At 43.8% G+C, this 25,310-nt stretch overlaps 1 protein-coding gene across 5 annotated transcripts in view; it reads right to left on the bottom strand.

Moving 5' to 3' along the window:
* Positions 1–1,681: 1,681 nt before the first annotated feature.
* Positions 1,682–25,310, bottom strand: part of HEG1 (heart development protein with EGF like domains 1) — a 52,751-nt gene continuing 29,122 nt past the window's right edge. For 4 of the 5 annotated variants that reach the window (XM_042040300.1, XM_042040301.1, XM_042040302.1 and 1 more), the window contains 10 exons: positions 22,875–22,994; positions 21,171–21,265; positions 20,294–20,352; positions 19,679–19,839; positions 17,818–17,952; positions 13,056–13,098; positions 12,916–12,953; positions 12,291–12,378; positions 10,583–10,757; positions 1,682–8,881 (listed from right to left, as the gene is read on the bottom strand). In XM_042040300.1, coding sequence (XP_041896234.1) covers positions 8,732–8,881; positions 10,583–10,757; positions 12,291–12,378; positions 12,916–12,953; positions 13,056–13,098; positions 17,818–17,952; positions 19,679–19,839; positions 20,294–20,352; positions 21,171–21,265; positions 22,875–22,994 — 1,064 coding nt within the window. In that variant the 3' untranslated portion in view covers positions 1,682–8,731. The remainder of the gene's footprint in view (positions 8,882–10,582; positions 10,758–12,290; positions 12,379–12,915; positions 12,954–13,055; positions 13,099–17,817; positions 17,953–19,678; positions 19,840–20,293; positions 20,353–21,170; positions 21,266–22,874; positions 22,995–25,310) is intronic. The other variant, XM_042040304.1, reaches the window with a different exon arrangement.

The raw sequence follows: 25,310 nt of genomic DNA, 5'->3' as shown, positions 1-25,310 counted from the left end.
TAAGTCATTAAGCACAGATCTAGACAATAAGAAGTTGACTGTTAGTCCAGACATACTCACACAGTTCCTGCAAGGAACTACGGAGAGAACTTTCTTTGCAGAAATAACTCAGTAACTTTACAGAGGCTGTAAAATCAAACTGTTGTCTGTCAAAACTCAGATGTGACAATCAAGAATACTGAATAATTATTATGGAATAAAAAATATGCTATGTTTAGTAAGAGTATTTGCTCTGTTGGCGATACTTGTTTATGGCAGGAAAAAAGTATCAAAGGTAAAGGGCTTTATTTATCTATTAGAAAGTGCATAGTCCAGTGTAGCCTCATTATGTAAGTTGCATGTAATCAAGAGGCAGTCATGCTGTCAGAAGACATACATTAAAGTAGGAAAAAGTGTCTTTTGCAGCTCTTTCTGTGCATCAGCTCAATACTTTTTTCCTGCTCATTCTGCAGTCCTGCTCCTTACTAGATTCCTATACGTGTTGCTATTCCATGTAAATTTGGTTCATCCACTATTTATGACATATATAAGTAGAAATATTTGTTTTAATTAGCTAAAAGTAAAAAAACAACGACTTCAGAAAGCCGAAATCAAAGCTTTAGATAGATACAGATTCACATATAATCAGGGGAAGCAGATGCTCTTTAACTTCTTTTCAGGTGGTTCCCAAGATGGTTGAGGGCACACACTATGGATGCATTCAGTGGTCTCAGAGGCACTGGTATACAAATCTGAAGTGGGCAGGACTGTTAAATCGTGTGCTTGTCCATAAGTCCAAGGACCTTTTACTTAGTCCCATGGAAATGTTGTGACCTATCCTTTTACACTGTCAGTTTCCTAAAAGATACCAACATCACACAGAAAGAATAACCTGAAGTAGTCGTGGTGAGTGATCTCTTACCATGGGGTGAGCTGCCCTCTATGAATGCTTGTCTCTTTTCATGGCTACTGGGGGAGCCACATGGTGTGTTCAAACTGGCCACCTAACTTTTGATAGACCAGAATCCCACCTTAGTCCCATCTGACTGCTGTCACAGTTGTACTGCTCTGGAGCAATATAGGAAAAAATTGCCCCAAATGAACCTACCTGCCATTGCTCCAGATGCTCTTCCACATCATGCCTTTTCTCAGCAGCCTGAGTTGAACTTGGTGTTCATCTGGGTTCAAGGTGACCTCCTTCTTCCTTTGAGGAACACTCAGATGTGTATTCTTCACTGTCTCTTGTGGCTTTTACTGGGACAGGACTGATCTCACTGTGGTCAGGTCCAGTCCTTTGCCCTTGCAAACAGCCCTGCTGCACCCACCTCTCCTGAGGTTTTCCTCCCCTCCAACATGCATTCACTCACATAAACACACAACTTCAACAGTTCCAGCAAAAATTAAACTGAGGAAAAATTAAAATTATAATGAGTTCCTTGGTGCCACCCAGATAAATGTATCATAACACAATTTGTGTTTCAGCTGAGCAGAATTTCGTTTGGCACAACTAACAGAACATACCCATTTCCTCTTTCTTTTTCAAGTTAGTTATTCCATCAGGAAGCACCATCAGAAGAACAAAAGAACTATGCAATTTCTTATTTTCTGGATTAGCTTTATAATAAGAATTAAAACCACCTAGAAATTGCATATGTTTCTCTTTACAGGCAAAACTAAAGACAATAAAAAAGCAGGGCCATAGTAATATTCATTGTTTTATTGATCTTTTTATAATACTGACTAGAACGCCAGATTTAATAATGTTGGATGCAGGTATAAAAATAATCCAATCCTTAAAAATTATATTTTGCTACTACAGTACTGTATAATTAGTGGAGGCTGAAAATATGATACAACTTTAAATAATACTGGTTTGGAAAACATCCTCAGAACCTCAGAGACTTGGAAGCAAACATTCAGAGATAGAGGGAAGCAAATGAAGCAATGTCAAGAACATAAAGCAGGTCTACATTCAGGTTGTAAAGAAGCACAAACAAATGCTGAAAATTTACCTTTTGAAAGAGAGGTCACAAAAGGTGAGCTTTACTACTGCAATTGTGAAAGCTGCTCAAATAAATCATTATGATTTTACACACCAAGTTTGACCTTCTGCTAGGAGAAAGTCCTGTAAAATTTAATGGGGTTTAAAGCAAATAACTAAGCTTAACAAAATTTCTTTTTAAAAAGGAAGGTAGTAACTATTTATTCTGTTGATGCTTTTTTGTATTTTTTTCTTTAAAGTAAACCCATCCTAGCAGATTTTATTGGAGACGTTTTATGTCCAGTGAATTCTGTAGCCGTATTCAAGAGAAGTGATCAGTGTTTACTGTATTCCACAGGACTTTTCCATACAGGATTTTGCAGACCTGGGGGCTGCCTGTTGCAGTCATTAACCCAAGTAATACTCCCGTCCCTTCTAGCATTTCACTGAAACAGAGACTGAGTGATTTAGCATTTAAATACCACTTTGGAGGAACATCAGGTACCCTCTCTAGGTGTTCCCTCTCTAGGTGTTCCCTCAACAAGGATATTATGCAACACAGACTAGACACAGAAGAGATGTCATCCCACACATGACCTCACAGTACTGAAGTCACACTTCTACAAAATAAGTAAGCATATTCTTCTTTTCTTTTTTTTTTTTATTTTGGTATTTCTTACCCCTTCATGGATTTCTCTCCTGCTTTTCAATTTCCACAGTTCAAGGGAATGAAGAACTAAATTCACATTGAAAAGGTCCCAAACTCTTACAAGCACATAGGACGTACCCCTTCTGAAACTAGGATATCTTCTTTCGTTTCTAAAGGGACAAGTAGGAGTGATCTGCAGAGCAGCTGATACGTGTGACTGCAGGAAGCATCTCCACATCCCTAGATATTACACGATAGGAAACAGGCTGGCTGACCAGTAAAAGAACTACGCAAAATTCACATTCATTCTCTTCCCAGGAAGCTGTTTCCGACCTTGAAGCTGTTTTGTTCATTCTCACATAATACAGGTCCTGCTACAGTCACAAGTATGCTTTAAAAAAAAAAAAAAAATAGACACAACACAGAAAGGCAGGAACAGTATCACAGAAATAGGCACACAGAGCCATGGGAAAGTATGTGCTACATGCAGATGACCCTGGTGGTGGAGTAATTCAGGCCTGAAAAGAAAACTTCGTTACAGTCCATGGGAGAGTTACCCCAGTCACTGTAATGGATGCTGGATTACATCCTTTGTGTGTAAAGAGGAAAAAACATTAGTCAGTATAGGAAGAGCATTTAACTAAAATGCATCCGTTCTTGTTAATTTAAGGAAGAAAGCTAAAGATTACTATGAGGGAATGAAAAGTCCAGCTGGATTTGGAATGGATATGGCCATTGACCAGCATCAGAGACAAGTCTCGGGAAAGCACTTGGTCTATCTGCAGCAGTGTCCAAACCCGCTCTGTGCTCACTCAGGTCCCAGCAAACAACCTGTACAAGTATCAGCACAAACAATTTCACAGTGACAAACACCTCTCTCTAACTGCAATTTATTGTTATTTTTAAAGCCTTTTACTACCCTTCAGTGGAGAGGCAGATAACTTTGATAAGGCTGTTCACGAGCAGTAACTCCGTACATGACTGTGCCAGTGGGTCTTCTGGGAAATGCCACAAGAGCAATGAGATTCATTGCTGCTATAAAACCTAACGCTTTCAATGTGGGGCAAAAGGGCATCAACCTAGCCCTCTTTTTCCACTTGTAGCCCAATTCAGTGCTGTGAGGTTTCAACAGTATGAAAAAACTACCCTGATTTTCCCAGTGCAGCTGGAAGGACTGGCCAGGGCAAGCGGCAGGACAAAGGAAGACGGTATGTTCAAGATGCCTTTTGAAAAATCCCTCAAATCTGCATTTTGCTGATCAGTTCACTGGAACTGCCTCTCCTATGCTGACTGTCAGGGGTATTTTTGTGGGTAAGGGGTTTTGTCAGTGTAACTGGCAGAGCACCATAGCAGCAAACACATGCCTCTCACAACTTTTCCTGTCAAGCAACAGAATTAGCATCTTTTTCCCAACTTTAATTAAAAATACACCCACACAACTGCCCATGGGCCCTTGCTGACTGCTCCCCTCACTTTCCACAGAAGCCAGGAGCAATAGCAGATTTATGAGCGGTGTTGGTGTAGTTTTTCTTCCTTTCCCCACATCTGGCTGAACCACTTGCATCTTCCATACCAAAAACATGCCACTTCCCTCTTATTCTCTTGGATAGTGGAGAGTGATTCCCCTTGTGAAAAACATCCAGTGTGCTCAAAATTTTTAATTTGGGGTAGCTAGAAGTAATCTAAAAGAGAGATGAGAAATAAGCTGCATGTATTTAGACATCCTACAGGGAGTTAGGTAGTGAACAGAGAAGCATCTGATTTTGAAAGTGGGCTTGAGGACACAGAGACCTTTTTTATACCCAAGAGGAGTAACAAGCCCCACTGCACTGCCAGAGGGTGCTTTGTTTACAGCACACACAGAGAGGATCCTGGTGGCAGCTGTACACAGAGACAACCTGCACTGAGACAGGCCACATCCCTGCTGTGGCTGGGCGAGTCCATACTGCTGGGGTGAGGCAGTGAACACCTGCAGTAAAATAACCATAAACTGTGACACAACACAGTGCACTGCTCCCACCCCTTCTGTCCTGGCAGAGCTGGGAGCGGGTGGTGCCTGGCTGAAGACAGAAGCACTGCAACACATGTTGCAGCTGGGCTGGTGGAGAGCCAGGGGCTGAATTCCCCCAGGCTGCCTCTGTCACTTTCACAAAAGCTTCCTGGATCACTGTAGGGGAAAGCACCTGCACTCATCTGGCTGCTGACTCCTCCTGCCTAAACCCTCTCTTGCCTGCTGGGCAGGGCCTCCTAGGATGCCCAGAGAAGGTGTGGCAGGTCAGGAGAGACCCTCTTCCTCCTCCTGCTGTGGACTGTGCATTGGCTCTGTGACTCCTTTCTCACCCAAGCTAAATAGAAGGTTAGGCTGCAATGGATAAACCCTCAAAAGAAATGCCCCAGTGTTTACCTCCTATGGCAGAGAGAAAATTTCAGTGCAATAACACTCTCTGTTTCAGAAAAGTCCAAGTTTTGCAGTCCTCACTCAAAAAACCTTGCTGGATTTATTGAGACTCTTTCTCCCCAGATATACTTTAAGAAGAATTTGAAGACCATTAAGATACTAAAATTAATTACTTGCAAACTTTTTTGTGTTCTCAATTAGAAATAGTCCTATCTCAATTACACTCAAATCCCTTGCAATTTGCAATGTGCTGGGAGATATAGACCAAAAGTTTTGTTCATGTATTTGTACAGAAGGACTGATCTGCAGTTTTGAGTTGGTATGTCACACTTTGTCCTTTGTACTTGACACATAGAGGTTCATCTCCTAGTCTTTGAACTAACCAAGCAATTAAACATCTTTGCCTGTAAGCATGGGCCTAAATGCTTCCCTATCTGAGGAAATGCTGGCACATGCTTATATCACAGGATTGTCATAATTGCTGGGACACCTCCTTTATCACAAGGTGCTTTATTAAAAAGGGACAAAGTCCAGTGCTTGTCTATAGGCTTTGGATTTAGATTTACCATGAACTGCAACTTCCTCTTTTTTTTTTTTTTTTTTTTTGTAACAAAGACAAAACTCTGCTCCATACCATGGCAAAGGCAGACCTTTCTGTCCTGGGCACTCTCAAAAACAGAGGCAACTCACCCACACAGAAAAAACTCTGCCAATCTCCTGTCTGAAGGATCCCACAGCACAGAAAATTCCTTAGTTCTCATCAGCCAATGAATCCTGTGCAATTAAGAGATCAGCTGCTAACAAAACGGAGAAGAACCTCATTTGTGGACTGCAAACTCTGATCACTGTGGCAGGGAACAGCTAATTCTTGTGCTTTACCTGTTATAATATTTTGGATACTGTAAGTAGAGCTTTCCTTTTCCTCAGGCAGCTGTACTTCCCATAAGCATCCATTTCTTTTCCCCTGTGGCTGAGATCAGCTATGTACTATCAGCTGCAAGGCTGATTATGGATCAGGCAGGCATGAAGCTGCATGCATTGTCACCAAAAGTTCATGTAAGTGCAAAGAATACTGCCCCAGGCAGTATCAGAAGCAACTCTGAGCAGGAACCAGAAACCTCTAAGCCAACACAGCAATAATTGCCTGTTGCTATCTCCCTTTCCTCTGAGTACCTGTTACTGACCTCTGGGAACACCACAGCCTTTAAAGAGCTGTGAGAGGATCTGGGAACTCACACCATCTGTAGGATGCAAGTACCTGCTCCCTGATGGGGGGGGTCCTCATCATCACCCCAGGTTTGCCTCCAGTGAGCAGCCACACAACACATGAGCATCTGAACTGCTGCCCTTACGTGGGGTTAGGCACTTCAGGGATGCACCCTGTGATCCTCAGTGCTTCAGCAAGCCGAGCTACCTAATGAACTTACTTGTAGGCACTGTGCCTTTTAAAGCATGGTGGGGAAGAAGGGAATATCAGCTTATGTACACACTGCAGATATGGTGGGTTAGTGACTAAGGAATTGTGCTATTCGTTATCCTCATACAAGCAGCCATCTTGAATTAAAAGCACAGCCACATTCAAGAGGAGAAACTGCATCTGGACCTTGTATCTAAACAAGGTTTGGGTGACTCAGATTAACAGTGCAGTAAAGATAAGCGGTAAATATACTTCATTATATTTCATTATATTTCCTGCATGAGTCAGGGCAATCCCAAGCACAAATGTGGGCTGTTGGAGAATAGAAAGTAGCCCTGAGGAGAAGGACTTGGGGTGTTGGTTGACGAGAAGCTCAGCACGACCCAGCAATGTGCTCTCACAGCCCAGAGAGCCAATTGTGTCCTGGGCTGCACCAGAACCAGTGTGGGGAGGGGATTCTCTCCCCCTGCTCTGCTCTCCTGAGTTCCCACCTGCAGTGCTGTGTTCAGCATTCCCATAAGAAGAAACAAGTCCAGAGGAGGCCACAAAGATGATCAGAGGCTGGAGCACCTCTCCTATGAACACAGTCTGAGAAAGTTGGGGCTGTTCAGCCTGGAGAAGAGTAGGCTCCAGGGAGACCTTAGAGCACTTTCCAGTAATTAAAGAGGCCTATAGGAAAGCTGGAGAGGGACTTTTTACAAGGGCATGTAGGGATAGGACAAGGGAAAATGATTTTAAAGCGAAGAAGGTAGATTTAGATTAGTTATAAGGAAGAAATTCTTCATTATGAGAGTGGTGAGGCACTGAAACAGATTGCCCAGAGAAGTTAGCCAATCCTTGCAAGTGTTCAAAGCCAGCTTGGATGGGGCTTCAAGCAACCTGGTCTAGTGGGAGGTGTCCCCGCTTATGGCAGAGGGGTTGGAACAAGATGATCTGTAAAATCCCTTCCAACCCAACCCATTCTAGGGTTCTGTGATTAGTGAATCTCTTTCAACACCCAGTTTAGGTCAGAATACAGTCCATGAGTTTCCATCTGAGCTATGGTGAGAAACGCAATAACTTACATTCTTCAGCTTCTGCTAATATGAACGAACACACCTGGGTGAGGAAACTTGCCTGGTCTGAATCACTCGAAACCAGGATGGAAGAAAGAAAAACACTTCAATGTAAGTGATCTTTGCTATGCTAGGATTGCAAGCATCATGTTTTTCACTTCCTTAAATGCAACTGACTGCAGTGAGCCCTCTTTTTGCAATGCACTGAAAGCCTCCACGGCTCCTTCAGAGCTCAAGGTGGACTGTGAAGTTTTGAAAACACAATGTTCCACCTTCAGTGCCCAGAATTCAGGTTCCTCTGCCCAGCCAAGGCTACAGCATTATTGCTCCTTCACAGATTCCTCATAAAGAGCATTCTGAATTCACAGCTCATCTTTTTCTTCCCTGTGATTAATTATTTAATATTGTATTGCTGTTTCCACAGGCATTTAAATCCTTGCAGGGAAACAGAGCCCCAAAGGATCCCATATGGAAGCACCATGATGGCATGTAGTGGCATCACTTCTGAACAACACCGCTGGACAAAACAACAACATTCCCTAGATACAGAAGGTTTGCAAAGCAGCACAACAGTGCCTCTTTTCAGTTAAAATTGCAGTGGTGTGACTAACCTTCCCGCACTCCTTGGAGAAAATCAGTCCATTAATTCAGCCAATATTGCCAGACACTGGGGTTCAGCAAGGACCCAGACATCTGGAGAACTTTTACCAGTAAGAAGGTGAGGGCCAGAAGACAAGCCAGCTTCCCTGTCAGGCAGGGAGCAGACAGCAATGCAGCGGTGTAAAAGGGAGTGGGCAAACTTGCCCTACCAAAAGCAGTCGCACAGTGAATCTTTGCATGAAGGCTGGCTAGGAAGACAAGCACAGTCAACAGTAAGTGAGATCTGTAAACAAGACACTCCCTAGTGGTATTCAATGCAGAGTGCTGGGCACAGTTCATCTGCCTGTACTGATCCGTGCTTGCCATGTAGCGCGAAGAGTGAAGAACGAATATGGAGTACATGTGTCAGCTTCCCTCTGGGTTTTTTAGTGATGTGCTTCTTGAGCCATTCCCTCCTCTTCCTCCTCCTCTCTGATGCTCAGCAACTGTGACCGTCCCTCAGGGCAGCAATGCTCTGCATGAAGTTCAAAGTCCTTCCTATTAAATGGGAAGAGTAAGATTGATGTGGCCTGAACTACCCAGGAGACAGATTGTACCTGGGGATTAAGGGCCACACAACTGTGTCAATCTTCCACTCCCTCCCCACTCTCTGCTAAAAATAGTCTCTTCTTCTGGTTTCATCACTAATGAAGGATGGATTGTATTGTCCAGGGTAGATGCATGAATGTCGAGATCCAGGCAAACCAGTGTAGGGAGGATAAAGTCCATTTCTTTCCAGTTCAGGATTTCTCAATCCAGTTGGCTGTATTAGCAAAAAAATTAAATGAAAAGGGTCTTATTCACACACTCAAATCCTCCTTCAGGCACAGCCTTACCACATTCCCTTGCTGTTAGTTCAGTAGCTAGAAGGAAAAATGTGATCTCTAATGATCTAATAATCTAGGATGATCTTTGCTGTATTGCCCAAAGGGATTGTTATGATGAAATCTAATTTTGACATCTGGCCAATGAACAGACTTGAAGTTTACCTAACTATCAAGTGCAGACTAGGTACACAGTTAATTTTTAATTAAAAAAAAAACAACCTACTGCTGAGCTCAGGTATTGAAACAACTCTCATGAAAAGGATATCGTCCCAGAGCCATCCTGTCTTGGAGTGACGTTATGATGTGTATCCCATATCGCTGCCTATGCCCAGAAATTTTTTTTTCCCGAACCTGGTGGGGGAGGGGTGGTTGTGCCTTCTCTCAGAGGATATATTTCTAAATTTGGCCAAACCGGTACACATCCTTAAAGGAAACAATTCTAGAAAATCAGAGTTAGTCTCCTGCTTTGAGCATTACCTGGGAGCACTTCTCTCCCCATTTCCCATAGGTACCTCCTCTCCCAACACAGGCCCTTGAATTACATGTCAAATACAAGACAATCTGACCTTCCTTTCTCTTCCCTTCTTGTAACTAAGTAAATCTCCTGGGGACACTTGATGGAGGAACATTGATGTCTAAGATCAAGACTGTACAATCCTTTCACCCAGTGAATAACATGAAGCCACTTGGTCTGATCTGTTACAGAGCAGATCCATTCAAAGCCCTCATCACCTACTGCTTGCTAAAATGTTTCCCTCTCTAGTATAATAAGAGCCTTAAAAAAAAAATAGGAAATGCATTTTCATTTTCAAATATCTCATTCTTAGTTGAAGCATGAAGGAAGATTATTTGCCTCCATGCTGTAGAACCCAGTAAATTTGCTTACTGGAAAACTTAAAATATAAGCCAAGAAAATAGTAATGCTCTCTGTTCTCTGCTCTGGAAAGCAAGGAGTCCAGAATGTGTGATTTGGGTGAAATCCTGCAACCTTCACTCACATGAGTAACCCACACAGACCTTAAAGAGTATATGTTGCTGAAAATGAGTGACAGATGATACAGCAGCACCACAGCTCTGGATACAGACATTAGCAGATGGTACCAGCCATGACAAAGTCTTGTGCTTCTGTCTTTCTGTGCCCTACACAGCCTATTACCCCTTATTCCCTCAGAGCTGAAGGGATGCTCCTTACGTACCCTAGAGAGGGAAGGAATGGAAGAAAAGAGGGGTCCTCAGTGACCAGCATCTTCCTGTTTTGGGGCTAAGTTCCCCAGCTAAAGGTTTCAACCTTCCACTTCATCAGGGAGGGTAGACAGGAGAAAATTGCCTACAGGGAACCCTAGCAGTCTGTCCAGAAACTTTAACTGTCCATCTCTACTCTAGCATTGGGCTTTTTGGGCATTTTTTCCAAAACATTCCTAGACATTTCCTAAGCATTCTCTCTAATGACATGTCTGTGATATTCACCACAGCTAATAGCTAGAGCCCATAGGACTCCTGCTGCCTTGCTGTTTAAGGAAGAGATTTGCTTTGCCCTTTTATCTTGCAGGAAAGGGATCTGCTCTTCCATAAAAAAAAGGAATATCTCTTTCCTGTGTGAGGCACAAAGGTTTAAAAGTTAAGCTATGGATAGATACCGAATAATACACATCTGTCATCTGCAACAGGTTCTTGGTGCTTCCATTCTCCTGCATCTCGATGGTCTCTCTGCCCCACTCCTGTGCCCGGGGATTCTTCGGGTATTCAGCATAAGGTGACATCTGGAAATCCCCACTCTTGAAAATCAGTTTACTTATGTCATTTTTATTCTTCCTGTTTATAAAACAATGAGGGAAAGTGAAAACTTACAAGTTATCCTGCTACCTTGTATACACTTCTGACATGATCTCAGGAGAGATCATTACTTGATGTTATGAATCTTAACTGGGAACGAGGATCATTTCAGAAGGACTATAGTCCAATCTTCTGCTTTGAAGCCAAGTCAGATATGAAATCAGATCATGCAACTCAGGGCATTATCTGGTGGGATTTGAAATCTCCATAGACAGAGATACCAACCTCCCTGAGCAACCTATTCCAGTGCCTTACCATTCTCTTGGTGGAAGAATTTTTCCCTACATTCAGTTTGAATCCCTCCTGTTCCAGCTTGTTCCAGCTATGCCCCTTGTCTCTTAAAAACATGCATGTTCATCTAAGTCAATGAAAAACTCATGGAAATTGATGGGGGGAAAGTATAGGAGCCCCCATGCTATTAATTATAGCACTTGCAGGCACTATGTTAGTTCCTAAGAAGGAAGACGTGCAAGGAGCTGGCCTGAGTGACACGAAATGTCCCTCCAGGACCATAGTGTTGTATGAGTAGACTTTGGTGACATTTCCAGTTCAAAGCAGAGTATCCTCCAGGAAGTCACATAAGCTGCCAAAGGCCAGGACTCATGAGAAGATCAGTCCATCCCTGTGGAGATCTGCAGTGTGGGGCCTGGAGTCATACTGGCCACCTCATTTCCTGGCTGGGGTTTGCTGGCATCCCTCTGGCTCAAAATACTGGGTAACAGGGGCACGCCACTGTGCCCACCAAGCCACTGCTATGTCTATATTACTGACAAATCCAGTTGCCAACTTTATCAGAGAGCTTTGAAACCCTAGATTTGGGGACTGGAATGGTGGGGAGAGGGTGTTACTGCAAGACATCCCTTTTCAGATTACATAAATCACAAAACAACTTCCTAGGCAAGCACATCTTGTCCAAAGCCACCTACTGGTATGGGAACTAGGGATGTGTGTGTGTGAGAGAGAGGGAGAAAGACACAGAGTGAGAGCACATGCAGGACTTGTCCAAAAAGGTAATTGAAAACCACAAAATCACCAAGTTGGAAGAGACCTCTAAGATCATCAAGTCCAACCCAAAAAATAGCGTTATATACACTCAAACACCCCTTGAGCAATGCCAAGTGACCTCTCCTGTTGCCTAAACTTCTCCTTTCTAATTAGCTCACACTTTTGGAGTCTGCTTCCTGGCTTCTGAGCCTTACAGCACTGCGTGGGAAGGACTCACTCTGCCTCTCCATCCTTAGAGGACATGATTCCCAGATGTATCTTTAAAAGACACCCTATTCGGTTGTTAAGCCTGGCTGCTGGGGGAAAAAATATATATATGCCAGAAATGAAAGCAAAATGTGATACTTCAGTATCTCTGATTAACCCACTTGCTTAGCTTATGTTTTCACCTATGTTTTGGTCCTTGGCTATTGTATGTTTTAGTCCTTCAGAGTTCATACATGAAGCTCTGAGTGTAATCCACTGGGAGGATACCCTGGATGAGCCGGGCCTGGCAGCGGTACCTACCGGCAGCAGGTGACAATCAGTGCTATGCCCATGATCAGCAGCAGTCCCCCTCCTGCAGCTGCAATCACCACCGTGATGAGCTGGTACGCTACAGACGGGAGAGACAGAGACTCAGAAACCCCAGTGTAACATATCCACAGTCCCCATGCAAAGGGATTAACTGTTTAGTTCCCACCTTCCCCCCCTCTGTAAGCAATATTGCCTTAAATTTTCAAGTGAAATAGAAACAGGTTCTTGTTTCCCTAGGGAATAGATTCCCAAGTTCTTGTTTCCCTAGGGAATAGATTCCCTTCGCTGATAGATCAGAATGATTCAAATGGTATTTCATGGATTCACCTTCAAATATCTTGCTTCGAGAGTGCCCACTATATGTGCTATCCTGACAGACTATATAGGGAAAGAAGATGATCTTTCCTTCGTTTAGTTACGGAAATTTTGTCAAATTAAGTCAATTTTGTCAAAGAAGGTCCCAAAATGACTTGCAACATAAAATGAATAAACAATAAACACCAACAAAAGTAACGTGTACCTACTGCATTTTAGAGACAATCACTTGCAATTGCATGTTTCAAATGTCCCGTTTCTGACACTGTGGAAAATAAAAGAAATGAAATTTGGTACTCACGGTTTCCACAGTTGAATCCACCCAAGCCAAAGGGGCAGCTGGGAACAGAGAACAACAGGGAGTTTCAGCGGCTCAGTTGTGCCGACAAGTCACCAGAGCAAGGATGGTGGGGTAGGAGGAGGGCAGAACAGTCACCATACCTCACACAGGTCTCGTTTTCCAGCTTATATCCATCTTCACAGGCTGAAAACAGAGAGAAGGGCCGTGAGCACCGCGTAGTGGAGCGGGGAGGGATTTCCCACCGGCGCTTCCCACGGTAGCCTCACCTCCACCGCCCCAGGGGCCCGACCGCACCGCGGCTGCACAGCAGGAACGCGATGCGCTTTGATGGGATGCTGGATGTCCTCTGGTTTAGGCAAAACATCGCCCACTTAAATTCACCTCCCGCTGGCTTTAATGGAGCCGTTTCAGGGCTTCCAGGCAGAGCCAGCCCAGAGCCTGGCACAGGGAGGGCTACTGGCAATGGAATTCCCAGCAGAGCTTCTTCTTGCCCAGATGAAAACTCACTGCACGCTTGTAGTGCTTCACACAAAATAGCAATGTAAAAAATCTGCAAGGGCCTCCAGTTTTCATTTTGAAAGCCCATTGGAACTATGCTACTTTAGCATTGGTGCATGTTATTAATTACTTTTAAATGTTAGTATTGCAACAAGATGTTATGCAAACACAGTCAGGGTAACCCAAAGTGGTATGCTAATGGGTTGGGGTTTTTTTGTGTCACCTTCTTTTCTGATCTTTCAAATTTGCAGCTAACTAATATTTTATTATACAATAGAAATTGAATTTATGAGGTCTAAATAATCCAGAGAACTGTTATGTGCAAAATATTGGTGAAAAACTGAAACCATTACTTCAAAATAAAATAATTTCCATGCTTACGGACAGCTATCCTAAATTATCTGAGGAAATTATACTACCCTTCTGATGAACAGCAAAGGGGATGATACACTGGACACACACAAGGTTCAAATTACTGATAAGATCACTGCTTTTCACAGCAATAGCCCCACCAGAGCTCTTGCAGATCTGCTGCCTTTCACAGAGGCAGCAAAGGTGGTCACTCAAAGGCCTGGGCAGGAGTGATACAGACAGAGTCACCTTGGGCAGAGGGACAAGCCAGGGCCAGCACAGGCAGCAGCCCTTAGGGGTCTGCAAGACATCGTCCGAGAGTCTGGGAAACCCCTGTAGCACATTACACAGGGAATTGTTAAATGAAAACAAAAATGCTCATGGATTTTTTCCCTCCTCAAACACTGTGTGCTGTCACTGAATTTCCCTGAATGTAATTCCAGTTTCAAAGCAAATAGTTGGACTGGAACTACATTCTAGAGAAACACCCAAGACTGATTTTAGTATTTTCAGTGACAGACAATCAACCACAGCCCTGGGTCAGATGCTCACAAAGTTAATTTTCCTCAGCCATTAAAAACACTCACCTTCCTTCTGGTCTGAATTGCCCCAGTGTCAAATTCCAGACTTCGAATGTTTGCTTATTAGATTGGAAAAGGTTACGTGATCAGGTTTCTCCTCACCACCCCCAAATCATTCCTTTATCTTTAATAAAGCCAAGGCCACTGAGATCTTTGAGTCTCCCTAATTATTGCAGCTTTTTTCTGAACACTCACAGGTTCTCTTTGACCCTTTTGAGTTCTGGCTCCCAGAAATAGATGTTGCAAGCCCAGGTATAATAAAATTTCCCATCTTCTGCCTGCCTCACATCCTCAGGATGTGTGGACACAGAAAAGTGCTGCACTCACATCACTTCTGTGCCTGTAGACACAGACTTGCTGTAGCAACTTGCACCAACAATGATGGTGGGGCTGATGTCCATGATACCTGGTCTTGCACACCTTTCTCTGCCCTATATAACCCCACTACTCCTTCACCACCTCCCTCACTCCAGAGCTGGGGATCAGGAGGGTGAAGCTCATTACACAGCCCCCCTGCTGCACCTCACTGCGATGCTTTTTGTGCTGGATGTATTTTTCTCCCCCTAAGATGATGTTTTTGAAGGAAAGGAAGAGACCAGAGGTAACTGTGGAAGAGTTAAGAGCCTCAGTCAACCAACAGCCAGGGCAAGGATAGTAAATCCCAAAGGATCCTTGCCTGGTTCATTCATCTCACTGAGGCATTAGCAAAAGGAGATTGGATGGGTTGCTCCTTTCACTTGCTAACAAAAGCAGACTGAAAACATTATGGAGTGAATGTTCTGCCAGAGTGAACCACAGGATCAGGCAGTAACGAAAAGTGCAGTGGAACAGAGGGAGGCATCACCTCACAGCTCACTGGGGTTGCCTTCTCTAATGAGCACAGCAGCCCCGTGTATCCCAGCCCCAGTCCCAGCCCCAGTCCACTGCCTGCATGTTGGGAAGGCCTGCAGGAGCAGGCAGGTGGGTGCTGGAGCCCACCCTAAGCCCAGCCCTAGCCCAATAATGTGTGTGGGCACATACACCTTGAGCAGTTTCAAAGCTGGAGCTGTGCCATGGGCAGGAGCAGCCCTGGGACCTCGCTGGCACACAGCTCTCAGGTCAAGAGGATACAGGAGCAGTAAAGAGGAAAAGCAAGATCCTGAATATGCTTTTCTCTGTCTCACTTAAAAACTTGGTGCTTATGTATTTTCCTCTCCTCACCGTGTCTTTTCCTGCCACTTTGCTTTCTCCTTTGGCATCTTTCCTGCTCCTTTGAACACATTCCCAGGAGAGCTCTCACTGTCACACTCACTTGGCAAGATTTCAAACACAAGCAGGGAACAGAGGAAAGGCATAAGTATCAGGGGCCAAGCAAAGCTATCAAGTTGTGCTCTTCAACCTAGGATTCCTTTGCCTTTGCCTTCCCAAAAAACACTCAGGGGTCTCTTTGGAAACCTGCTTTGCTGCTCCTTGCTTCATTCCAGAAACACTCTGTACTAGTAAAAATAGCATGCCCTTGAAAAGCTGGCACATCAGGTTTGTTGCTCTGTTACTGAAATAGCCCTGAAGCTACTGAGAAGTTTGAAAATCAGCAGCAACCCAGAGACACTGAACAGCACAGCAAGAGGTACCATGGCCAACATGTTGGAATTCCTGTGGCTCCGAGACCCAGCCCTTCCCTGGTCCATACTTTTCCAAGCATGTCCCCGAGGACAGATGCTACAAGGAGGACAGAACAAACACTGTGGGTCAGGGCAGCCAATTCTCCCAGCCTTCCCACGGGGGAGACCGGACAGGGCAGCACAATAGCCATTTCCCTCTTTGCAAATACTATAATTGGAGCTACTACACCCCATTTTCACAACCCACAATGAGGGTCGGATGCTCACGAGACCTCGGTTCCTGTTTAGGCACAGAGAGGGCAGTGATTTTCAAAGAGGCTGGTATATTGTATGCTATATTTGTCAGCAAAATAGCCCTGAATATCAAATGGGGACCATAGCTTGGCTTTTGGAAAAGCCTTCAAAAATCCCAACCACCTGGCTTGCCCAGATGAGTACAAGTGATAATGAAAATCTCGTATCTTGTCAGAGAGTGGCACCATGCAGTCAATGCTGCCCTCATGCCTCTGCACTACAGCCTAAATCCCACATCAACCCTGTCCCTCAGATACTCTCAGTCTGATCAATAAGATGTTGCCTACTGACAGCAGTGAGATGAAGGTGCAATTGAGGCTGCACTCTTTACAGATAAGGTTTTTATATTTTCCACAGCAAACAAGTTTCATAAGTATGGAGTAATCACATGTACACGATCTTATATCTCTTAGCCCTCTGCAACCATCACATCCAAGTGCCTCATAGCCTTTCAGCTATTTATCTTCACTGCTTGACAAGAGACATGAACAAGACAAATGAAGTAACTTTTGCTAGGTCCCCACTGTCCATGATGGAACAAGAATTGGGTAAAAACCTCCCCAAGTTTCAGCTCAGCTCCTCACTCACTACATAAGCCTATCTCTGACTCTCTAGGGTTGGTTTTTCCCAAAAGAAATATTTCCCAAAAGAAATCCTTCCTCCAACATACAAGACGAGGGGAAGGAAGGAAAACACAAAGGGAAAGGTTTTGACACAAAGGAGCCACAGAGTGCAGGAGAGGCAGGACCCTGACCTGGCATGCAGAGATGCCCATCTCTGAGCTGTCCCTCCCAGAGTCTGTAGCACGTGAGTTATTTCCAGGCACATTTTTCTCGCTCTCAGATTTGGAACCGACAAAACATCTCCTCCTATTTCAAGAGCAACCCAGCAGGCAGTGCCAGAAGCAATATATAACCACCACTGCAATTGTTATTGATATGTCATCAGAAAACTGCATTTCTTAAGAAGGCCTACAGCAACCACAAACTAGGGAATGGACACCCTGATCCTACAGAAGTCATTTGAACGCTGGCATGCAAAGACTTTGTTTAAAATGCAGCAAAACCAGATTTGTTGATCTCAGGAGTAGCTAAAAAATAATGCAATCTTTAAGCTTAAAATTTCTATTTGGAAGCCAGCTGAAAAATAAATTCATAATCACTTTCAGATACAAGTTTTTAAAATACTGATGATGTATTAATATAAGCTTGTGAGTTTAAAGCTTCCCCTAAGTTTGCTGAGAGTTCAGACAAAATCAAAACAGGCAGAGACACACGTCATCTCTGCTCTGTGCCACTGAACTAGAGCCCAAAGCAGCCAGGCCCCCTTCTCCCTCTCCTCCATCACTGTGACTCACAGCATGCTCCAGAAAGAGATAATATTATTCCTAGAGAGAGACTGTATCTTCAGTGTCTGCTGAAAAGCCCCCTAACTAAATAAAAGAAGCTTGAGCTGCTAATATTTATTCATAATATTGAGGGGTTTGCATGTACAGCACTACATACACACACTCATTTCCACTGGAACAAAAACTTTAAGGAAAGTTCAGGCAAAATACACCACATAAAGTGCAATACCTCTGCAGGAGTGGTCCATCTTGTTGTATTTGAAGTACCCATTTTTGCACTGGCAGAGCCCAACTCCGTCAAAGTCGGTGCATTCTGAAGTTTCCTTGTCACATTCAGGGTCTTTCTGTCTGCACAAGCTGCCAACTGTTAGATTGGAAAGAGGTGGCCAACATCAGCATGGTTCTTGCTGAACCCAACATTATCATTATGCACATTTGCTTTCCCTGGGCATCCCACTCAGCTGATGGCTGCTTTAATCTCTTTCTTTTTTTTTTTTTTTTAGTAATATTTGTTCCATTAGGAGAGAGTCAACATTACCCTATGTCACCATTTCTTGTGTATCTACCATCATTTGTACAGGCAAATAGAGGGGGTGAATAATAAATGTTTCAGTTCAGAAGCAGAAGGGGAAATGAAAAAGAGAAATCTGGTTTGGCTCGAGCTCAAACACATTCATTCCCTGACACAGTTCAACAAATCAATTTTTAAGTTTATATCAAGCGAAACATTTTGCTCAGACCAAACCAATTCTTTTCCATTTCAGCATCAAGCACTGGATTTTTTCATTTTTCTAACAAAAAAATTGTACTTTCATTTACATTACTTTGAAGCAGTGTTTTAATTTAGAAAGTCCGACTTGTTACAATGAGCATTCAGCAAAACTGTGGATAAATTATGGAAATTGTGACATCAAATTTACTTTTTTTACTGGGAGGTCAGACTAAATGGAATTTCGTGGGAAATAGGATTTTATGGAAAATATGTCACTCATGTGGCACTCGCCTTTTACAAACCTCTCCTTGCTAGATCAATTTTTTTTTAATCTGGCATCTTTTTTTTAGGTACTTACACAAGAATATAATTTGTTTCTTATTCTGCTTATTTCATGTTAGAAGTTGACTTTACAGAAGCATTGTCTCAGAGGTAATGGGTAGGTATAATCTGAGCAGGTTTACCAAATAATTTTATGCAATCCCTGGACAGAGTGTGGCTTTAAAATACAGCACATTGCAATAAAAGCACACACTAAACTTCTCATCTGCATGCATACTCTGCCAAAATGATACCAGGGCTTTCCCACTAAACCTGGGCTAAGCGTTGCCCTTCATCCTCCTCAAGGCCAAACCTGAAAGCCTTGAAGCCAAAAGTCACAAAACTCCACGTGCAGCAGTTTCCCTGCAGGAAACTCTTTCAAGGATCCTGAGGTACCTCTCACAGCTAAATGTCCTCTATTGCTCCCTCAGGAAGTGAGAACTGGGAGATGCCAGGGCACAGCATTGGGGTCCACCTGGAGAAGGTCATGCACAACACTGGTGTCCTTCTCCACACCTTTCTGTGCTGTATCCACATTCCCCTCTAGCAGAGAGAGGATTCAGTACAGAACTCGAAAGGTCTTCATTGTGAACCATTTTACAACCTGCAACACTGAAATTGGGCAGGCAGGAGAGCAGAGCTCACCGTGCAGCCTCCAGCAGCTCTAATCGAGTCCACTGGCGGGGTTTTGTCTCTTGGCTTTCACACCATTTTCCTGGCTCCCAGCTGTGTGTGTGGAATTAAGACTTATGGGTTTTTGATCTGGCTGGGCCTGGTGTCACATCCCAGAGATGAAAGGCTGCCCCACAATGCCTCTAACCCTGTGCTGTGCAATATTTTCACAGAGAGGCAGATTTCTCACACATGTGGCAAAGATAAGGCTCGGTATCTGCATCCCTTTTGTACTTTGAGGTTCTTAAGATGACTCCCATTTAAGTAAGATAAAAAGATTCAGAGGGATTTTTCCAAACGGCAAAACGTTCTCCCTCTGTTATAAAAGAAGCCAAATAAAACATCCCTTTCCCCTCCTGCCACAGGCCCTCCAGATGCTATTTACCTCTGTGGAGTGATTTCAGGCTGGAGATGAACTGGCAGGCTTCAGTGGGGGATTTGCAAGCCCGAATGTAGCTTTTCACACTGCTGATAACATCGTAGAAAGTCACGTTGGATGCTAAAGAGAACGTGGATTGCACTGAAACATGCACAAAATTTGCCTCCCTAACAAAAAACAAAACAAAACAGCCCTGAGTATCATGGGTCAGTCTGATGTCATCATTAGCACCTCATACACAGGACTGTTATTAACACGAGTGATGCTTATCCCGGACACAGCACTACATGCACACTGAAAGAGCCCTGCACTGTGACAGACTTTAAAACCAGGACTAACCAATACACAGAGAGGAGAATATGGAGCTGGAAGGGATGCTGGTAGCTCACTTTGGAACCAGCCATAAATCTCTCCTGGGCAGCCCATCTCCAAGCTGCTCAGATCAGGAAGAGAGTACCAGGTGAGGGAGGCAAGCTGGTCAGGCATTCCTCATGCCCTGTACCACTGCCAGGCCAGATTGTATCAAGCCCAGCACTGACTCAAAATGGAGAGTGTGGATCTCAAGTTGAAGATCCCAAATGCTCAAGTGTCTCATTCTTCCCCTGGTAGCCTTAGCCTTACCTGCTTGCCTTAACCGTGGAGTGGTGGTATCCTGGCAAGCCTGACAACGATGCATTGAGCTGCAAGGAAGGAGAGAGCAGCGGTTAGTGCCCCAGGGGATGATGGAGGGAAGCAGCCCCATGGGATGTAGCACAGGACAGTGCTCCTGGGTCACTGACACCATCCCCTGTGTTTCCCAGAGATGCCTGCTGAGACCAAGGGCACTCTGAGCATCCCAGGGGTTCATCTGCTCTATAAGAGAGATGCACTGCCCTGTTGCCAGTAAGGAATGGACAAAATCACCACTGCACAGCCTTGGACAAGAACAAAGACCTGGGGATTTTGACATGAGCATCTGCCTGTGGCCCTGCTGTGTAATGACCACAAAGGTCAGGGATGAGCCAGATGCCGGCAGGGAGAGAGCCCCATGCAAGGCTGACCTCAAAGCAACCCCCTTGGAGACTGCAGATCTTCCAAGGAGCCTCCCTGACCCTGGATCTGTGCAGTTGTTTGTATTTACTCCTCAGCACAAGCTGTACAGGCAGCATCACAGTGACTCCACCCAGCACCTCCCTCCTTTGATAGCATCTCCAAATCACCTACTCCAAAGAGTTGGAATAAAGTGCAGCCAGCCCAGGAACACTAACAGGATGAACTCATGCATGCAGTGATCTGGATAAAAACTGCACAGAGACATACCTGTCCCCAGCCCATGGGTCTTTTTGGAGCAATTGATGGCACAGCCTATGGGGACGCCAACAGTCCATCCAGCACTGGCTCTCAACTGACCGAGAGCCACATGGCTACAACTGAATGGCTGGGAAATGTGACAGTCATAAGAGGAGTGAAGGGGGACTTGTCCCATCATCACTGCTGAAGTCCCAGCAAGGACACTCACCATCTCCAGGATCTCCCTCTCAACGTGGAAGAGCTCTGCATACTTCCCATGAGTGATATTAAGTTTCAGCGGAACCTGGCCAATAAATATTCTCACTAAAAAGGAGAGTAAGACAAGTTAGTTGGAACACAGCTCTGTGCCACGTGTAGATGTGCTTTCATCTGCCTTACATGAGAGGCTGTTTGCATAAAATATCCCTTTACAAGGCATACAGAAAACTCAGGTCTGAGCTTCACTGCCCCAATAAAGCAAAGTCACAGCCTTGGGTTTTATCCCAAGGGTTGCTGCAATGTTCCCACAGTCCCAGTCAAATTCCAGAGCTCAGTGCTGCTGAACAGACAGCATTTCACTTCAGTGTTCATACATTTCACATAGAAACACAGACTATCTTAAATAGATCCCTCAACACAGAGAGAGATGGGCAAATGTAGTAATAAGACATTGTCAGGTACCAAAGCTATTTATGATAATTTGGGGTAAACATGTCAAATCTCTCACCCCTCCCTGCAATGGAATGAAATCAAATAAGGAAGTCAAAATAAAGCACTGTAGAAAGGACATTTTCATTTTTCAAACTGCTGGAGAGAATGAGCAATGACATTTGAAGAGAGGTCCAAAAGATGCATTTTTCTGTGCTTAGATTCATATTTGATTCACAGCAGCAGAATGCAATAATCTGAGTTGTCCAGACTTGCAGAGATAATACCCCTAAATCTTGTATTAAGTGTCATGAGATACGCAGTGGAAATAAGAACTCAGAGCTCCAGCTTCATGTTCCACCAGAAAAACAAATACAGTTGCAGATAACGTTATAAAGTCTCCAATTCTTTCCCATTTTTTTCCCATCCATTGAGCCTATCTTCAGCACAAACTGTATATCAGACATCTCTAATGTAATAACTCTGGACAAAAATTATGATGAGAATCACCTTCACAGTATTTATATAATCTGCCCATACCCCAGTTCAAGGCATAGTCAAAACAAGCCTCTAAATTAGAAGCTGACACATTCCAACTTGAAGAAATGTTTCAAAACACTCTTCAGGGACACCTCACCCATGCTTCCTTAGCAAAATTTCCATGTCTCTAAACCTCGTTGATTAAGGGTCAGAAGAAAATCTATGAAAACAAATTCCCCTTTACAATGGAATATTGTAAATCCTTAAGACTGAGAGTCCTCTAATAGAAAGGAAGGGGTCAGAACCTGAGTTCCAGCTAATAACTGCCCAAAAAAATGCTAAAGGTATGAAACAAGACCTGGATCTTACAAAGACTTTCACGGCTGCTTAGCTTTCCACACATGGCTGATCCCACTGAAGCCAGGTTACACAATAGCCCCACTCATTTCTCCCAAGCCAAGTGCCCTCACTGGAGTTTGCAGGGCTGATAAGCTGCTGAATGCTTTTTGGGAGTTGTAAAACACATCAGGAACAGAAGGGGCACATCTGTCCTTACTAACAAGCCTGAGCCCACCACTCCATTGCTGCATTTTTAGGAAGTACTTAGACCTCTCTGCCTGCTCCCCAGGCAGCCCAACACGACAGGCATTAGACACCACACTTGTATAAACACTAAAAGGCTCCGATAAAAGTGGTGGTTGGGAGAAACATTAAGCTCCTGAACTAGTTTGAGCCTAAGTCAATTTATTTTAGAAGATTAAAGATAATTATTTCCATCCCTGGTTTTTCACTTTTGTTTTCTTACCTAAATTGCACTTTCCTTTTTCCAGCTCATATCCAAGAGGACACTGACAGATGTAGGAGCCATGGGTGTTGTTGCAGGTGGCCAGCGCAGGACAAGGGTTGGAAAGACATTTATCCACCTCTACAAAAGCAAAAAAAACCCAAAACAGGCTATAGTTACAGAATCATAAAAATCATCAACTGTTGGGCTAAAAGAGATTAACTGGCTCCCCATCTGTGACTCCTTGAGCATTATCAGATGCTTCATTGCATCATTTGCACTTACTATTTATCCTGCTCCTAATTATTCTGTAGGAGCTGAAAGAATAAATATAAACCACTTGAATATTCATTCAAAAGCCCTTGGGGTCTAGCATGGATCCATGTAAATATGAACATCCAACTTAGCTACAGCACTGCTCATCAGAAGATCTCAGGGTTCTTTCCAAAGGCAAACAACCCAACAGTTTATGGATGAAAAGACCAAAGAAGGAACCTCAACAGCCCAAGTTAGACATGTGAGCATGGGCTGCTTCACCAAAATCCTGCCCTTTTCATCCAAGCCCTGTTTCTGTGCTCCAAAGGTAGTGCTTGAGCACTGATCTGGTTTGGGGATTACCCAGAAATGGTGGAGGCTGCAATCACCTCCTTTCCCAGAGCTCCTCCCATGTCAGCCTGGGGATGGTCGCAGCAGTGATACCTGTGCCACCACTCACAGTGCCCTTCCTGCTGGGTGAGCAAGGCCTTGGGGAGCAGACACTGCTGTGATATACAGTGTCTCTGGGGAGTAAGGACTGTAATCTCAGATGCTTCATAGATTGCACAACTCAAACTGCAAATTCTGAAGGATATATCCAATATTTCCTCTCAAAAAAAACCAAAACCAAAAAAAAAGGTCAAAAAAGGCTCCTTTTGGTGTGTGTACAACTTACATGAGCACAAACACACATCACACACGCCCACAAGGGCAGACCATAAGCAGGGCTGTGGACATGTCAGTGATAAGGCTCTACAAGACCAGCAAGACATCTTACACACCACTTGTACCTATCTTGTGGCTGCTGCTGAGCACTGCAGCAGAGGCAGGAAGGACAGGTGTGGATACAATATGCTGCTAGCAAGAACTTCTCTTGCTTCTTTCCAGTCCCGTGAGATATTTTTCTCTCTCACGGAAGATATTAGCAGAGTTCTATAAGCTATGAACACCTGCGACCTTGCAAAGCTTTATTTATGGTACAGTAGAAAAATATTTTGACAATAGATGTTTTAGGATTTTAGCCAATCACCCCAAGGGGTGGCTGATCCTTTGACCAATTAGACTATGAAGAAAAAAGTCTATAAAAGAGTTGTAAAGTAATTAAATAAAGGAATCTTGCTGCACAATTCCTGTCTGCTGGATCTCTCTTCTCCTCCCTACCACTGCGGGATACTGTGACAGAAAGGCTCTGTGGTTAAAGCACGAAGCACAAGAGCCAAACCCGTGTGTGCATTTCTGGTGTCACCGCAATACCCCACAGCACCACAGCCAACCTCTGCACCGGGACACACCACTTGATGCAATCTCATGCCTGGACTAGCCTGGCACAGCTACCTCAGCATCAAGCGAGAAGGAGATTTGGTGACTCTAATCTAGAAATGAGTGGGTGTGATTTAAAACCATGGCTTTCACTTTGCCATCCTTCAGTTTGTGCTTTGTACAGCAGAGACCAGGGCAGCTTCTCTCAGGGCAGTGATTGCCCATGTACAAAGCACCATGTCCAAGACAGCAGAAGGATCTTTTGCATTCTGGTAAACGGCAAATCTCGGTTTTCAAAGGAAAGAGTAATTTGGCAAAAGTGTGAATCAGTTGCTAAAAAGGATTCATTATCTTAATTTTTCAATTTAAAAAAATTCATTTCAGGAAAGTAATTTTTTTTGCATGAAGCTGTAATTAAAACCAATCAGCCTGAGAAGTAACCTTTAAATACTTAATTATTGGATGGAGTATATATTATTGCCAATATTTCACTGAGATTAATGCCTTTAGCACACACAGTATCCTTCAGCAGCATGATGGCCAGGCTCTGAACTTGAAACACAAAGTCAATTTCCTTTCATTTAAGACTTCAGCAAATATATTTACTTGAGAAGATAAGGAGACTGGCAGTGGTAATAAATTACTGTAACAACACACTCAGTAAGACTATGGTACATAGCCTACCCGGAGAAGCATCAGGCCCCTAAGCAGAAGATTAATGTTTAGTGAGGTGGGGAGAAAACAACCATAGGTTGCAATATGAGAAGCAGTTTCAACACAAATACCAAGTGCTGGCCAACTGTACTTTCTCATTAATAAGATAGATATCAATCATTATTAATTATTATCGTTAACCTATCAACAAATACAAAGTGCATCCTGTGCTTACCTGGAAGGCCAATCAGCTTTATTTTCTTGAAACTGTCAAATTTCAGCTAAACC

Source organism: Corvus kubaryi, unplaced genomic scaffold, assembly GCF_017639235.1.
Source record: "Corvus kubaryi isolate FWS band 111438036 unplaced genomic scaffold, C.kubaryi_AGA036_p1.0 37396, whole genome shotgun sequence".
NCBI lineage: Eukaryota > Metazoa > Chordata > Aves > Passeriformes > Corvidae > Corvus > Corvus kubaryi.
Note: the sequence above shows the minus strand (reverse complement) of the source record. Positions and strands in the feature narration are given on the sequence as shown.